General features: G+C 44.7%; 1 protein-coding gene across 2 annotated transcripts; it reads right to left on the reverse strand.

Annotated features, from left to right (window-relative positions):
- Positions 1 to 1,324: 1,324 nt before the first annotated feature.
- On the reverse strand, positions 1,325 to 17,784 carry fam193a (family with sequence similarity 193 member A). Of its 2 annotated transcripts, none has more exons than XM_047578888.1 (23): positions 17,388 to 17,784; positions 16,048 to 16,122; positions 13,665 to 13,907; positions 11,317 to 11,492; positions 11,048 to 11,215; positions 10,450 to 10,696; positions 10,214 to 10,338; positions 9,858 to 10,005; positions 9,687 to 9,761; positions 9,529 to 9,603; positions 9,332 to 9,444; positions 8,939 to 9,181; positions 8,256 to 8,412; positions 7,898 to 8,044; positions 7,182 to 7,460; positions 6,354 to 6,576; positions 5,963 to 6,268; positions 4,825 to 5,104; positions 4,542 to 4,725; positions 4,184 to 4,423; positions 3,135 to 4,029; positions 2,527 to 2,608; positions 1,325 to 2,366 (listed from the first exon to the last, which is right to left on the reverse strand). In XM_047578888.1, exons 1-23 carry the CDS (start codon positions 17,607 to 17,609, stop codon positions 2,273 to 2,275), a joined length of 4,797 nt encoding a protein of 1,598 aa, XP_047434844.1. In that variant the 5' UTR covers positions 17,610 to 17,784; the 3' UTR covers positions 1,325 to 2,272. The 2 variants fall into 2 exon arrangements, with proteins under 2 accessions (XP_047434844.1, XP_047434843.1); XM_047578887.1 differs by having other exon boundaries at positions 5,915 to 6,268.
- Positions 17,785 to 17,813: the final 29 nt, after the last annotated feature.

Here is a 17,813-nt window from a genome sequence, read left to right on the forward strand (position 1 = left end):
GCTGTTTTTTTTTCCCGTTTATTCTTTGAAATAACAATATGTAAGTTGAAAAAATTATTTTCTTTGTTAACTTACTTTGGACCTCCAATTAAAAGATCCTGATGATATAAATTTGGTACATTTCCATTTATTTCTGAAGATATTGTAGAGGGTATGTAAAAAATGAAGGGGTGCCAACAATGGTGAGCAGATAATCCCAATGAAGTTAAGGCGAACCCAGCGAGAAATGATGCGGTTTTACTTTCTAACATCACTTCACATGAGAAAATCTGTATCACTCTCAAGTCAAGGATATACACCGACCACATTACGACCATCTTCCTAAGCCTTTAAATCCTGAACGTGTCGCTGGTGATATGTTAAACATGTGGTATTTGCATAAACGTAACTCACAGTGGTTGAGTGTGGCTGAACACCGAGAAGTTGTGCTTTTGTCTGGAAGATGTTTGTGACATCTCAAGGGTATAACCAACTTGGTTTTTACCAACAAATTCCTCCGAAAAACTCTCTCTTCCTTGAGCTGCCTGGTTTTGTTTCCCCAACCTGCAGACGACAGCAGCGGTGCATCATAATTAACGTAATGGCAGATTTTTTCCCCCTCAGAAAGTGCAACTTCCCAATGTTCAGCCACACTTTGAATTTTGTCCATTGGTGAATTACGGTAGTTCAAATACCGCAAGCTAATTTTGTGTAGGTCTCCCTTGTGCTTCCAAAACAGTTGTGAGTCATCAGAAAATGGACATGGGTCTTCTGATGGTGTCTCTTAACAGGATGTTGTTAGTGGTTGGCCTTTGGGTCCTATGAGTTGAGGGCAGAGGCCTCTGTGGATCATCCCACAGATAGTTTCGGATCTTGGAAATATGGAAGCCTGTGCTGTTTTCCGATTTTTTGAGTCCTTGCATCCTGCTGGGGATGGTTGCTGCCCTCAAGTAGTGAGCTGGGGTGCCTGGTCTAGTCTAGGTGGCTGGTATATGTCTACCCAACAGTTACAAAATCATCCTATTAGCACATTTCCTGTGTTTAATCCACACACACACACAAAAAAAAAAACAGTAGGTCAAAAGAACTCAATGTGTCATGAGAAGAAATGCCAGGAAGGTTTGTTAGACAGAGTCGTGCCAGTCTGCTGACCGTGGCCCTAAATTCCATGAAAAAACATTCGAGAGAGAGGTGTTGATTTTCTCAGTAAACAGTCTGCGAGAAAGTGGATATGTGCACTTCACAGAAATGCTGAGTCTCTTTTTAAATGTGAAGTGTTAAAAGTGCATGCCTTTTGAGATTTGACACTGCATGTACGGAATAAGATTTGACACAAGACACATAATCCTGCCATACTACTGTATTCCATCTTTCAAAAAAGAAAGACAAGATTTAATATTACTTAACAATATGTTAAAAGTAGCCAGTTTGGCTTCAGTGTTAATACAATATACACTCTATAACAGATTGATAGTGTGAGTATTGTTCTTTTTCAATTTCATTCTGAAAGTATCCTGATACAAGCTGGCTACAGGTCAAAAATAAAGAAAACAAAACTGTAACTGGTACACTTTTACTCAACAGTTTGTTAAACAGAACTTAAAAACCAAAAAAAGAACATTGTCAAGTATTAACGCCTTCCTCCTTTCTGTGAACTAGGGTGGAGTTGGTGTGTGGGGAGAGGGGAGGGGAGGGGGGGAGTGGAGACCAGCTAACCAAGCCCATTCCCCTGCCAAACATGTGGATGAGATGCCGTGCTAGGAATGGGAAACGATGGGATAAGTAAGCCACAATATCTCAAATACAGCTTTTAATTCATTACATTTCTCTTTTCTTTTTTTTTTTTAAAGTTTCCATTGTGTTTTTTTTTTTTGTTGTCTCATTTTCTTGGAAGGAAACCATCCGAACATAGTATGCATCGTTTTACTACATGTAAGCCAATATAAGAAAATAATTTAATAATTTCAGACCATGGCTTTTTCAGTCAAGAGATATGCCCAACTCAGACTAAAAGCACACAAGCACGCGAGGGAAATTAATCGGATGTAGCAATTCATGATTCTTCTTGTGTCGTTAAATTTTCACTTTTGTTTTAGTTCTGCGGGTGGGACAGTCCAGATGGATCTTTATGTTGGTACCACACAGTGACGAGAACAAAGCAAGGCAGCCTGGGTGTGATTTGGGCACAGCGGGAGGACAAGAGTTGGGTGGAGGTGAAGGGGGGCGGGGGGGTGGTGGGTTTGTATAGCTGTTAAGGTACTGATTGTGTCCTGACAGTCACTCACTAATACCCTCAGTGTGCAGCAAACGTAGCTTTCTTCAAACTAAAGTTTGACCAGTTGATGGAAAGCCGCTGACGCGTCTGCCGGGCAGAGTCCAAGCAAAACCTGAAAAAGAGAAGAAATGACCAGAAATGAACCCACAGGACGTTTAGGATACTCACTGTTTCATTTATTTACTTTTTATTTGCTTTTTTCTCCCAACCAATCCAAACATTGGGTTGATGTTTCACTTAAATACAAATAGTATTTAACTTGACACGCGTACCTTTTGAAATATTCCACCTCCCGCTCCGTCTCATCCATTTCCGTGCTGTCCAGGTCGATGTCTTTGGGCAAGAATACGTCATCTGAAACAAATTAAGATGCACCGAATTACAACTTTATTCTGTACGTGGACTACGTAGTTCATCGCTGATGGGAAAGTTGCAATCACTGGTGTTGGGGAAAGTTTCGAAACAATTTCCTGATTCTGATCCGGTAGGTTGCTGGAATGAACTCCTGCCCACGTTTTGGGGTTGGGGAGTAATTTTGAGATTTAGTTTGGACCAAAAAAAGCTCATGCACTAGTATTTGTGGCAAAGTTAAACTGCTTTCCAAAACTCCCCTTATTACTTATCGGGGGTAGTCAATATGAATGAGAAGAGCTATGTGCTGTGGTTATACCACAGAATACCCAGGAGATGATGAGGAAGTAGATGTTATGTTGGCCAGTTCAGTCTCCCTCTGAGTATTCTTCTTAAGAAGCAGATATTATTTCCTTCACCCAGTATGAGGCACGAGGCCCTTGGGGCTACAACAGGTCAGTGAGATTAAGATAAACATCCTGGACATACATCATTTCATCATTTATGCTCTAAATCCAACGACACCAACCTATTAAGCTGTTCATCTTGTCCCCCTTCTTCTTCTTGCTCTTCTTGGTCTTGCCTTTGGGCTGTGGAGACTCTGCACTGGGAGCTTTGCCGTTCTGCTGGCTCTGCTCGGACTGGGAACTCGGAGGGGGGGACGGGGATGGGTTCGACACCGGGGGACTTCTCCTGCCTTCCTTTATTTGGGTGAGGGGCTGCTGTTGCCTTTTGCCGCTGGCACTCCTGTTGTTACACCTTTCCTCCCTCTGTGGTTCAGTGGTTGGTAGGGACGCGAGGGCCTCGACGGGCCTGATCCGCATTGCTTTGGTGTCTGTTGTAGTGGTGGGGGAGGTGCCGTTGGCCAGCTTTGCAGTCACATCAGAGCTCTTGGGCAACTCCGGGCCCCTCTTCACAGCGGCCTCACAGGTGGCCAGCTTGGCAGACTGCTTGGTCTTAACTTTACCGCTGACCTCAATTGGAGATGTGGAGGTGCCATTGTGGAGGTTGGCCGGAGAGTTGGGGATGTTGGTCTCAGTAGAAAACCCCTTCTCAGTGGTGCGCTTAGGGCTGTGCTGTAAGTTGTGCCGGGGTACGGGGTCGAACCTGGGCTCCTTCTGGTCAGGCAAGCAGATGAGTGTCTGAAGCAGCTGCGACTTTCCGTTCTGAAGGTTATCTAGGACGTTCTGAGCTGTCTGTTTGAGGGGCTGGGGGTTGTTTTGGGGGGGAGCTGTGTTTTCCTTCGCTTTCTCTTTCTTTTTCTTTTTGGCAGCGCGGTGTTGCTGCAGCTCCTGCAGCCGAAGCAGCTCTTTTTTAAGCGCCGCCTCTTCCTCTTCCTGCCGCTGTCGCCGTTGCTGCTCCTCCAACACCTGTTGCTCCTCCCTTTCACGGGCCTCTGCCTCCAGACGGGCCTTCTCCTCCATCTGAAACACAGCCATGACAAACATTTTCAGCGAGATTTTCCTTTGTTGTCGACAAAGAGCCTGGCATTTGGAGTTCTTGTGTTTCCAACACTCTAGCTTTGATGGAAACACGCAGTTTGAAAAAGGCATCTGAATGCAGGGAGGAAACATTTACCTTCTTTTGTTTGTGCCTGGCCCGTTTGGCTGCCTTAGAACTGGACGCAGGTTTACTGTCCACACTGTTGATGAACTGCAACAGGTCCTCCACCCGCCTGTGGTCCTCCACGCCTCCATCTCTTTCTATCACTGGCTGCTGCTCCTCACGCTTTGGCTGTTCCTCCTTGCGTTTTGTAAGACGCAAGCGAAGCTTCTCCCGCATCTCTGCATAGTTTCGACTGGTGGGAGCAGCCGGGGGCTGCGGATGAAACACAATGTTGCAATCAGCATGATGATGTTTAAGTAAACGTACAGACAATCTGTCAGGAAATCTAAGGAATGTGATAATTTGAGAGGAATTCTTATATATGTCTCACCCCGCCATGCCCAAAGAATTCGCAGTAGCAGCAGTCACAGTACTTTCCTTCCTTCTGGTTGGTGGAAGTGGAGGTGGAGGAGCTATGCTCGGAGCAGCTGTCCTCGTCCTGGCTCTCCTCTCCATCATATGGCGGCTCGTATGCCCCGTTCCCCTCGCAGCGATGGCCTTCACAGTCAGGATCACTGGAAAGGATAGCCCACATAAATTCATGTCTTAGACCTTGAATATTTAGGCATTAAAAAAAAGCTTCCTGTTAGATTAGCCTGCGTCAGCTGACTTACCTGCAGACGCTGGGTGGGGCACTGATGGGGCCGTCCAATGAGGAGGCTGGAGGTTCTGCAGGTGGTAGGCACAGTGCCTGGTGGGACTCCACAAACTCTGGCGCTGGTGTGGCCATCTTTGGAAAGGGCTGTGATCCCATTATGGGGAGGTGCGTGGTGGGGGCTGGGGGCAGGGCAGGGCCCGAAAGCGGAGGGAGTGAGGTCAGTCCTGTGGAGCCATTTCTAGTAACTGGAGTGGGTTGCCTGTGGTCCTCTTTGCCTAGATTGTGAAATACATCATCTAGAGAAGACAAAAATGGACACATTTAAGGCTATATATATGGTCCGAGTTAAAAATAAAAACCAACTGTGTTAAGACACATGGTCACGCACGGTGCCTCGTGAGGATTAAACAAGCAACAAGTAAAGTCTCGTTATGAAAGGAAACACTTGCTGTTGTATTAGCTTGTGGAAAAAGGGGAACTAGTTCTTTTTATCAATGCTTGTAGGCTCCATAACGATGTACAGTTGCCAAGTAGAAGTGGCTGTTTCAGTAGTTCTCGTACTGGAAGTAAAAGTTTCACTAATTCTTTTTTAGTTTTTTTTTTAATATGTTTTAACAGTACATGACTCTCAGTTGGAGCATTTCTACAAATTAACCTTTGTATAATGTTGAAAACTGGACTTCAGACCAAGGTGTTTTGGATTCCAACATTTCACATAAAGCTCTACATCCATTCACAACAACCACTTTGTTAACGCAGCAAGTGGCTTGTGAAATGACACATTCTCAAAGCCACCTAAGCACGGCCGCTAAACCTGAGCTGCATCACTCCCACATCCTTTTCATATCGAAACGTTCAACAGGTAACAATTACCTAAAAACTGTTACTATAGAAAGGTGGGAGGCTGCTAATAAATAGGAGGCTTTGTCGCGTCCTTCTCCCAAATAGAGTGAGAATTCAGTTGTACAAAAAAAAAAGGGGTCAACCATTTTTCTTGACTGATTTAACAATGGATGTCAACCACAAGTAAAAAGAAAACTGAAGGTGTCCCATACTTTAACCATAATCAGTACAAACCTAACCACTACTCCTACTTCCTATATTACCTAAAGAGTTGGGTCTTTTAGATGCTAGGTGGATGGGTGGGTTATTACTTGACTGGACAGTGGTGGCAGTGCAGGACACAGAGGACGTGGAGGCAGAGGTGGCCATCACCACTCTGTTGGACTCCATGAAGGCATCCTGGAAATTGTAGAGACACTTCTTCTTGGCGCCGGTCTTCTTCTGCTCTTTGGCTTCCGAAGAGGAGCACGACGAGGACGATGACGAGGACAACGACGATGACAATGATGAGGACGATGGGGGCATGGGGGTGGGCAGGGAGAGGTGTTCCCCTTGGGGGCCAATAGATGACGTTGGAGGCAGGGGCACGTCGGCGAGGGGCGGTCCGAGCATGTCACCTATCGATTGACAGAAAGGTGAAGGTTTTGACTTGATTTTTTTTTTTTGATTAGTGGTTATTTCTGCCGTGCCCGAGCTGCTCACCTGGTAGAGATTCAGGCAACAGCATAGATGAATTCCAGCTCTTCATCACTGTAGCATCCCACAGATTTTCAAACTTAAGCGAGAGGCACTGCAGCGAGCTATTCCAGTCACCTGCCCCACCTGCACCGCCGAAGCAGTTCTGGTATACGTGTTCTGGTAACGATGCGCTGAAGGCCGGCTGCTTGGCCGCTGAGTGGTTTGATGTAGGGTTCGGGGGCAGAGGCTTAAGGAAGAAAAACAGTCATTAGTTGAGGATTATGAGACACAAAAGAGGGCTTGAGCTGGAACACAGTTCAGGTTTGAATTGCTTTCCGGGTTTTCCTATAGCTTGGATTCAGTCTGTCACCTTGTGGCAGACGAAAAAATTACAGTGACTCTAAGTGAAACTAGAATACAACTAAGCTTAGCATTGTTCCTGGAACCTTAAAAAATCCCCAGTGATAAGGAAATGAATCAATTTTCCCTTCAAGACTTTAAACACTCATCAGCAATCAGGAACAAAACTAATTTAACTTGCCGGTTCATTAAGTACACTCGTGAAAAAAAACTCATACATTCTGATGCAACACCTCAACACTTGACAGAGGTGTTGATACAACTCTATTTCCATGTTGGAGGCTGTGGTTTGTAGTAACAGAAACTCTCTAGTGTTTAAGTCAGTCCAGTTTAACAGCAATACAAACTACAATATCCAAAATGTTCATAAAATTGAATTACACACATGCACGTAACAGTCAGCAACGGAGATTTAATGCTGTACCAGAATGCATTTGTTTTCTCGAGCGCCTTTGATGAACTGGAAAGTCAGCGTGTATCTTTATTTCTCACCTTGTTGTGTGTGAGAGGGGGACTGGGCGGGTAGAGCGTAGGATGCAGCAGGGGCCGGGAGAAGTTGTGTAAGGGCAGGTGGCCGTGGATGTGTGGGTACAAGTGGAGGGCAGGGTGCGCGGGGGGATTCTTGCCGTCTGTGAAGAACTGATGTCCGACGTTGGGGGGAGGCGCCGCGTGGAGCCGACTCGGGGGTAGGCACGTGGCGGGGCCCAGGGCGGAGGAGCTGGGGTCCTGGTTGCACACGTGGCATTCGCAGGCATGCTGGACTTGTTCTACCTGGAGAAGAGAGGGATGGGGGGAGGGGGTTATATATGTTGATTTTGAAAATTGTGGTTTCAACATAAAGTGAGGAGAATGTATTTCCACTCTTTTAATACTCCGGGTACACAAACATTAAAGTCAGCTGGAACCTTTTTCAAACATGAACTTTATTTCAAATACAAAATTAGAACTAGACTTTAAAAGCGTGTCTTCCGGTACACTAAGAACAGTACTCGCACACAGATATAGTAAGCATGGGGCCCTAAAGCGTTTTCAGTTCTGCCTTCAAATGACTGCTTCTTCGTATGTCTCTACAACTGTGACGTCATAACCAGTAAAATACTGTGATCGTGTCACTTCTTTTTACGTGTCTCAATACCCTTACAACTAATATGTGTGTGCAATAAGCCTATTTCCTGGATTTACAAATCTCACTGAAACTGTAGCAGTACCTGTTGATGGTTATAGGAGGGTGGAGGACTATTCGTCTTTCCCGGGGAGAGCTCATCCTGCTGCCCTGGGGGCTCCCCACCGACCTCACCATTCGCTTCCTCCTCATCACCCTCAGATGAACTACTGCTGCTGGTAATATGAGGAGACTGAAGTGTGCAGAACAAAAAAAACAACAAAAAAAAAAAAGACAGACGAATTAGGAAATAGTTAAGGAGAAGTTCTCAAAGCATTCCCCAAACTACCAGTAACGCACTCATAGTGAATATCAGTTTCATCATCCAGAAAGTCGATAGGGAAATTCACAACTACTCATGGACATTTTTCTGTCTTTTATTTCTTGAGAAGTCGAGAACTCACCCCTGCCTTAAGTGCCACGTTGTCACCTTCCCCATTCATGTCATTATGGAGGCCGTTCACAGCAGCGGTCACAGCACCGTTGTCTTCGTAACCACTAATAGGGTAGATGTCCCCAAACTTACTGGACAACGGAGGCACTTCATCATCATCGCTAATGCTACCGTGGGAGAATGAGTAGTTAGGTCAGTGGAAACTGCGAGACGGGGAATTTAAAAATTAATAAATTACGCGGTGTTTTAGGAAGTGTACACCGAGTGGGGGTGGGAATTAAAATATCGATATGGCAATATATCGCACTATTTTTTTATCTGATACAATATCGATTTTAAGAGAAAAAGAAAAAGTCGTGGTTTGGGCTGATCGTGAACGACTTCCTCACCTCCGCCACCACTTTTCTTGTACAAGTGCAATAAACTGGAAAGAAATCGTTTGGATTAATATTGTTTTTTGACTGAATTTGTCCACTGAATTATCACTGTCATCTGATGCACATATATACAATGCAGACTTTAAGCTGCATTTAAAACTTCTCAGTGAACTATGTGGAATACGGCAATATCATAATATCGCAATAATGTATCGTATCGTGACTCAAGTATCGCGATACGTATCGTATCGTGAAGTCCTTGCAAATATAATACCAAGTAACCACTGTTTGATCGTCCAACAACCTCCTGACTTACAAAGTGTTGGTGTCCCCATCAGGCAGAATGAGCCTCGGATGTTGCTGAATGGTGATGGGAGAGCTGGAGTTGGAGCCAGATGCTGAACTGCCGGACGAGAGGCTGGGGGGGTGCACCTCCGTTAGATAGTCCCGGGGAGGTTCCCCTTGCAAGGGCAGCTTGATGTGGAGGTCCTCAGCGATGGGAGAGTCCATGATGCCACACGTCAGTATGTGGGAGAGACTACAGTCATCACATGTGCACCTGTTGGAAGAATCAGTCGATGACAGAATTCTTACTGTAAAAGTTGTGATAGGGACTGAAAAATAAAATCCTTTGGGGAAACAACATTGTGTACTTTTTTTTTTAACACTAAAAGCAAAAACAACAAACCACCAAATCCTGCAAACTCACCTTCTTCTATAATTGCAGTTTGGACAGTCGGGAATACTCAGGCGAGACGAGAGCATTCTCATAGTGTCTGTGAAGTTGTTATCAGCTGTGGATGACTTCTTACTGTTGGGCAACTACAGAGAGAATAAAATATGAAAATACGACGAACACTCGCATATTTAAATTCACAAAGACAGCGTCACGTTTTAGGTGCATACCTGTTCTTCTATAAATCTCCTCTGCTTAAAGAACTCCCAGTCCTCCTTCAGCATCCGCTGCTTTGTCTTTAAAGTCTGGAACGGAATAACAACGTATGGTTAAACTGATAAAACGGAAAGAAAGGCGTAAGCCTTACAAGAGAATTTTTAACTCTTACGTTTTTGCTAATCAAGGACTTGTGCGGCTCTGTTCTTTGGTTGGTGACGCTCTGACCCTCCACCTTAAAAAGCAGCTGCGAAAACAAACACAAATCAATGTCTTTAACGGGCTCCAGATTCATAAAAAGTGTTTCTGCTTTTCATTTATTTTTTATCTCGGATGTGTGTACCTGTTCATCTACATAGTCATCGATCCTCTTCTCGCATTCCTGCCATTCAGCAGCCACTGATGCCATCTCCTGCTGCAACTGGTGGTAGCTCTCTAACAAAGTCCTGTACATATCTTCATTGTATGAATCATGAGAGGCTGTGCCATGTCTGGGAAAAAAAAAGGGATTAGGTATAAGCCTAATGGCCCAGTAATTTGGACACTTGTTGAACAACACAGGAAGAAAAGCAAATACTCATTTGTGTTAGCCAAGAGGAACAGAACACTTGAATGGGCACAGTCAAAATATAATTTGGGCTTTTAATTACCGAATATTGAGCTTGAAAGCATCTTTAAAAAAAAGAAACAATGTCTTACTTCAGCTGTGCAATGAGTGCCGGTAAACTGGTGTGTAAGATCGGTTCAGAGAAAACCAGATTCTCAAAAAGGTGCTTGTTGTGCAGCTCCCACGTCACCTGGAATTTCTGGAGGTGCTCGTTCTCCTGCGGGGAGGGGAAAAAGCAGTGGAAGGGGAAATTTTAAATCTGATTACAACCAGGAAGAAAGTAGCTCATAATTGAGAGGCGGTGCACAAAAAGGCCAGGTAAGCTTACCAGGGTGAGCAGGAAGCTGCTGATGGTGCGTGCAGCTTGACAGAGGGCGTTGTACTCCTCGAGCAGCAGGGAAATAAACTGGTGGGCCTGAGGAGGACACTGGACTGCAGCCACAGTCGCCACTGGCCCCGCAGTTTTGGAGCCCGCGGACAGATGCTTAAGTAGCCGCACCTTCATTTCCAACACGTATTCTCGAGCCTGCTGCTCCAGGCGTTGATACAGCTGATAGGGATCCTTCTCACAGAGTCTACGGGAGGAGAATAAAGCAGTTAATTTAAAAAGGAAGACGAAAATTTCCCATCATTTGTCTTTTGAAAATTTCCCTCTGAGTCAGTGCGTATTGTTTCACTTTGGGATAAATCCTACCAAGGATTCTCATCAACTTTTATGGGTTTTTAATCTGCTAAATACACCAGTAAAAACAGGTTTCTGTCTGTTGACGTCATTGCTTTCAGAAGCCTCTCATTGTTTTTGGTGAAGCTCGTTTCCTGCATCAACAGCATATTAACAGCTCAACAGAGACCTCTAGTGGACATAGGCCCACCGGAGACGAGAGAAGACGGGGGGAAAAAGGAGATGCAGGCGTTTGCGGTCGTACCTGTCCACCAGCTCCTTCATGCCTTCCTTGTCTCTCTCTAGGGGCTGGTCGTGGTCGTCCGCGAGAGAAGTCCCCGTCTGACGGTAAATGCAGCGCACCAGATAGCGCACCTCCGACCAGTGGTTCTGCAGCTGCTGAGACTCCCTCTCCGACTCCGCCGTGATCTCCCTGTTACGTACACAAATCAACGAAGACGCCATTGGAACACAAAGAAATAAGCGAGCGACGCTCTTAAAAACGTATCTCTGGTTGAATGAACCTGAACTCACCGCCTCTCATTGCAGGCTTCACAGCTGCACACAGAATAAGCAGGCATTGGTGCGGTCAGGTCCGGAGCGGGGAGCACGGGTAATGTAGGCGCAGCAGTGGTCAGTCTGTCCCCTGTGGCTGCGTCCTGGCCGAGGTTTCCATTACCCACAGGCATGTGCAAGAGAAAGTCCTGACTCTGTGTGCAATAAGTAAAACAGCAGATTGAGACAAAGAACAGTGGATCCCAAAACTGTCTTCTAGATCAAAATAAGCAGATTTTTTGTTTTCGTAGATATGTACAAACATAAATATGTATTCAGCGCAGAACATCGTGTGAAAGGCAAACGTTCGGCCTGTAACAGGAATGTTCAGTATGTTTAAAGTTTATTTTTGTATTGGCAGATTTTATTTGTTTTTATTTGTGTTGTTTGTTATTTAAATTTTAATATTCTAAGTTAGATTTGCCAGCCATAATAACGACTGTGACAGCTACAAAGCCGAGAAAGTAGACACACTATGAGCTGCAGACAGAGGACTGGTTGATTTGTTTATGCAAGTGTCCAGCAGCATGTAAGACTTTGATGACACCAGACAGCAGCATCAACCAGGATGGTCGGGATCATTTTAAACTACTCAACTGTCAAGACACAATGTCATTTCTTTACGATTCTGATGGATAAGAAGGGTACATGGGATAAGTCAATACAGTTCCACCCCTTTCAGGTGGGCCACCATGGCACTTTATTTCAGAAAACACATCTGTAGTGGGCAATGGTAAGACATCCCTTTTTGGACCTCATTCGACATAACATAATTGTGAGTTACAGTTTATTAAAAGACTTGATAATAAATAAATAAATACAACACACCAAAACATCTCTCCACAGCTGTGACTGAAAGATTTACACAAGTAGTGGTGACTGTTGTATCAAAAATTCCAAGAAGACGTGATGTTGTGAAATATGTATATCGCAAGAGACAAAACTCAGTGACGCCTTGACCGTCTTCTTGAGGTTTCCTGTGGCCTTATTCACTACTGTTACTGGATCATAACTGTGCAAGTCACAGCAGTGAAGACACAACAGACCAACGTACCGATGGAGACACTCTGGATAGGTCGCCGGTCTATCACAGAGACAAACAACCATCCGCACTCACACCTTAGGGTCAGTGCCCGGAGAAAACCCACGCAGACACGGGGAGAACATGCAAACTGCATCCACATTCAAATAGTTTGTATGCGTAACTATTAATAGACAAAACAACCCATCCTGAAAGATAACCGGGATCAGCTTTGAGAAGTATAGTATGTTTTCATGGCAACTACTTGCATAAATAACGAAGGTGAGCCGCTGCCTTTTTAACCTCAGTCTACCGTGCAGATTTGGTGACAGCTTTATTAATTACGGCCAATAATCACACCCTCACCAGCTCAACCCAGACACAACAGATACTCTGTATTCCACTGAAAAAGCGCCGTGTTGAATCACAAGATTTTTCCACAGCTAAATTAATGCTGCTCTTACAAAGACACAAGCTGAGCACATATCAAGGAGCAACCAGCATAAAGTAAGTCTTTATATCGATGTTCATACATCTCTGTTGTTCCACTGCGCTTGAAACTAACAAAAATATTTATAGTCAGTTCTAGTGAGACGTCCTTTGTCCCCACGGCCGTCGGACTGTACAACAACAGTGTTTAAATGATAATATGCTCCCTTGTAAAGTTGTAAAATTTAAATACGTCTGGTCAACTGTACATAGTTTTGAACCACCACCACTCAGCTCTTTTGCACAGGCCGAAACATTAATGCAGTTTTATACATGTTACCAGTTTTCCATTCGCACTGCTCTCACTGCTGCTATTACTTATGTTGACTTCGTTGGTGTGCGACGTTGACGTCTGTGTATGTTTGTGCACAAGCTACTGGACACTCAAATTTCCCCCCAGGTGATGAATGAAGTATTTTTCCGTTTTACTTCCTTCATCTATTCTATTTTAGTGAAAAGACGCACAACAGAAAAGCCACATTTTAGCTCGGAACCATTATATGTTGGGCAAAAATCAAAGCGAAGACATAATAGTACATCATTTTCATTACAGCAACAGCTGTTGCTCACGATGACTGCATCTGTTATGAGCTGCTCTGGTGCCAAGCGAATACAAGAGCTGCATCATTCACTGAACGATTAACGACAGCTGTGGAAGTTGAACTGCAGATATGTGGCATCCGTGCCGAGAAACAGCGCAATTAAGCAGCGAACTGAAGGGCTTGTGATGGAGCACTTTCACTACAGTCCGCAAACGTTAGGTTGCCAGACCTCGTCAGTCTTCACAACTAAATCTCTTTATACCCAGGTGACTTACCCCCAACGACTGCTCCAGATTAGTATGTCGGTCCTCCTTCTCCACCGTGCGCCTGCAGTCGGAGCACACCCACAGAGGCAGCTGAAGGGCACTGGCTGTCTTAGCGGGCTGTGCGGTACCGTTCTGGCCTGAAATGCCTGTCTCTGAAGGCACGACGCTGTCTTTACGCTCACATCGGCACAAGAGGCACCGTTCACCGGCTGTGTACGGCGCCCGCTGGTTCAGGCCGAACGTGAATGGGGTCTGTGGTGGAAGCGTTGACAGGAGGGAAAGAGAGAAAAATATACAGTGAGGTTCACAGTGACTTAAGCGTTTGCATTAGGTTAGTGGGAATTTACGCTTGGAAAAAAAAAAAAGCGCAAAGGAGGGGCTATTTAGATTTTGCTGCCGACACAGGTTTCTAGATTGGACAGGTTCTGCTATATATTAACCCAGGTCACACTCTAATCCTTGGTGACCCACTGAACAGCAGGTACACCTGCTGTGTAAACAGGGCCACCGCTCTCCATTAAAGCACTGGAACGTTTTAATTAATACACAGACTCGGCAGTAAGTAAGTCACGGAGGGGTGCGAACAAAAAGCAGCTGTAATTTGCAATTGGTGACATCCTCGTTAATGGTCCACACAAGCAAATAAGATGGCTTCTTTTTAAAAAAAACTAAAAAAATCTATTTCAGCTGCATTGTATAGGTCCTTATAGCTTCCAAGTATATTCAGAATCTGTGGGTGCTGTGGGTTACTCAACTGCTCCCACTTCTGCAGAAGTGGTATATTCTGACTGAATCACTGCTGCACCAAAATGCAAATCTGTAAACCCAAGTTCTGTTTAAAAGTCTTAATAATAGAAGCAAAACATGCTTCTGAGTTGTCACAACTAAAACACCACTGTAAGAAAAAAAAATGGCTACCCTGATGTTACAGATGTGTATGTGATATACAAATATTGAATGTGGATGTGCTCCTACTGTTGAATGTACAGAACTGAAGGATGCACTGAAACACTGGTCATCATACATCAGGTGTGACCGATATTCACCTGGTCAAACTGTCATTCTATCAGAAACCAAAACCAGAACCGTGTTTTTGCCCTTATTGTTTGTAGACTGACATACAGCACTTGACCCAAATTTCGCGCTACTTAGCAACCTTAGCTAGCTAGTCAAACAGTCAATAACATAAAAGAGGCCGCTAACATTCGCTGCTCCACTGAGTGAACGTTAAAGCACGTTCGGGTCGATTAAGTGTACTGGAAAACAAGGTGTCCTTGCTAAGTTATCAAAGAAAGTATACACTTAAACATTATTGTGGTCATCAGTGAGTTGCTAGTCCATGCTGTTAATCTGTAAAAAAAAATAACTCTTGTACACAGTGGCGCTCTGGCTGCTAGGCAGAGCGGGACAAATCCTCATTAGCTGACTCAACGGTGGAATGGTGCAGCATCAAAAAATGCATAAAGTTTTTACTGAACCCATGTCTGTGTGCTCATCAGTCAGAGCAGACATGAACGCACCGTATGAGAGGCAGCCACCCTGCAATCCCGAGCAGCCAGCCTTTCTCTGATGGTTAGTTGCAGTGTGACAGAGAAAAGCATATTTATTTGTGAGGAGCTCGGACACAAGGGAGGAGCTCAGAGCAGAACTGCTACTCCTTCACGTCGAGAGGAGTGAGTCATAGGGCATCTGGTGAGGATGCCTCCCGGACGCCTCCCGGGAGAGGTGTTTCAGGCATGTCCCACCAGAAGGAGACCTCAGGGCTGACCCAGGACACGATGGGGGGATTATATCTCTTGTCTGGCCTGGGAACATCTGGGGATTCCTCTGGAGGAGTTTGTGGACGTGGCTGGGGAGAGGGCTGTCTGGACCTCCCTGCTGAGGTTACTGCCCCCACGACCCGGACCCGGATAACCGGGAGAAGACGACATTGTTTTGTTTTTTTTTACAAAAAGAATGTTTGTCGTTTGAAACGGGTGGTTAAGGGTAGACAACACACACAAAAGTGTCATAAAGGGCCGAAAGTCCAAGAAACAGCTTGGTTTAATTGTTGCCCTGGCACAAAAGCAATAAGAGCACAAAAACATTGTTATCTACCATCAGCCAAAACTGTTATTAGAAACAATGGTGTAGTACAGGCCCAGAATGTTGTGCATTCCTCCTTAGTATGCTCTATATTAATGATAACTGTGGCACTCCACTCTGTTATATATATATATATATATATATGGAAATCGTGAGACAATAACAGACCAGGCCGTGAGGCAAACTTTTCAAATCATGGCCCTACATTTTTGGCATGAAGGTTTAAATTAAATTGGCAAACAGGACATGACTTCAGGAAACAAAAGGGCGTGTATCTCGACTTCTGGAACGCCTGATGCAAATATACCTGAAGGACTCCGGAGAAGTCTGCATTCACTGGTCCTTCCGTAAACTGTGGTGCAACACTGTTGTTCACTTTGACCTGGGAGACACAAGCAAGTCCGTGTTTACATAGAAGTCATTTGGGAAGCTGACGAATGAATTTGTGCTGAAAGGGTAAAGTGGCATAAAATAGTATGTTGATGGTGCAGTGTGTGTCGGTGTGGGTGTACATGCGTGTGTGTGTGGACTACAGTACAAAAACCAAGAGTTAGGAAATGATGTCAGGAGATGTAAGACTCTGCTCATACAAACTGAAATATAACATATCCCTCAACTGTTTCCAGGTGATTGAAAGCATTGATTCACAACCAGTAATTTTAACTCAAGAGTTACATTAACTGAAAATGGAAGACTGTGACAACATTTCAACAATTATGCATGTGTGAACTTAGCAGACATAAGTAGTAGATAAGTAGTAAATAAGTAGTTTGATTACGTCAATATTAACACCACCCTATACACAGAAGCACATAAAAGACCTGTAATTTTTTGGACACCAAATATCTGAACGAGCTAGGAGCTCATCTAATAAACAAAAATGTAAACAAACTAGCTAGCATCTTTATGATGTTAGTGCAAGTTACGGTTTAAGCCCTAATTAAGGTGTGCTAGCTAGGCTAACATGGATTTTAACAAGTGAGGTTAGTCGGGTGGCTTAGTTTCATTTTTTTTGACAAATGCATACATAAATATGAACGAAGGGTTGAACTCAAAAGTTTATGAATCAAGAAAATAAGTGGAAGGTCAGCTTGTAAATACTCAGCACGACCCGACGGGGGTTAAGTTGCTGGTTCTTTTTAACTGTTAGCATTAGCTAGCATTAATGTTTATCTGTGTAATAGCAGCATGCGAGCCAACTGTACCAATCCTAAACGCTCCCCAAAATAATCTTGGCTTGGCCAACGTAATCTCCACCTACATGTACTGAAGTAACTCAAAATAAAGCTTTGGGAGAGTTGTTGTATTTACTGTCGCGGTGTCTTAACTTAGGCTAACGTCGGTAGTCAGTAGTCGTAGCATTGAACCAAGTTAGCCGACTGTTTATGACAGTTTGTAACAACATAATAAGGCCATCTTAACTCCCCGGTAATACCTCGTTATAGGCGACGCGGCTTTCTATAAAGCACATCACCCACCATTTGATGTAATTAAGCTCGGTGATTATTAGTTACGTTGTATTTGTTGGGAAGCTAGCTCCCTTCCTCGCATCAGTCTCGGGCCCAAATCTGATGTGTCGTTGATAACGCTGCTAGCTCGTCTCCGTCTTTCTGACATCCCCCGGTTAACATCGTGTGACACTCTTACCTCTCCGTTCAAGCCGGTGATGGACCCCATATTCCCGCTGCCCGTGTTCCCAGGTGTTAAAAAGCTGACGACAGAGGCAGGTGTTGCAGTTCCCGCACAGCCGAGGGCCGAAGCAACCCCGGCCTTGCCACCGCTGGTGTTGCAGACAGCACTGCAGCTACTGCCACCGCCCCGCTTGTTCTTCCTGCGTTTAGCCCCCCGTTTAGCATCGGTTGGACTCATTTTTTTCCACAACAAAACGAGACAACTTGCCGTCCAGACTTGGCAGAGTCTCGAGCGGAATGCCTGCTGTGATCACTCTGATATAAATCCGGGAAAGCGATTTATAGACTCCCAAAACGACGGACACTCAATCCCATCAAAGTGCAAGCCGACTTCATAGAATCCAATATGGCCTCTGGCTGGACTGCCTCAACCAGGCTTCAG

The sequence above is a fragment of the Mugil cephalus genome, chromosome 2 (assembly GCF_022458985.1).
Source record: "Mugil cephalus isolate CIBA_MC_2020 chromosome 2, CIBA_Mcephalus_1.1, whole genome shotgun sequence".
In the NCBI taxonomy this organism is placed as follows: Eukaryota; Metazoa; Chordata; class Actinopteri; order Mugiliformes; family Mugilidae; genus Mugil; species Mugil cephalus.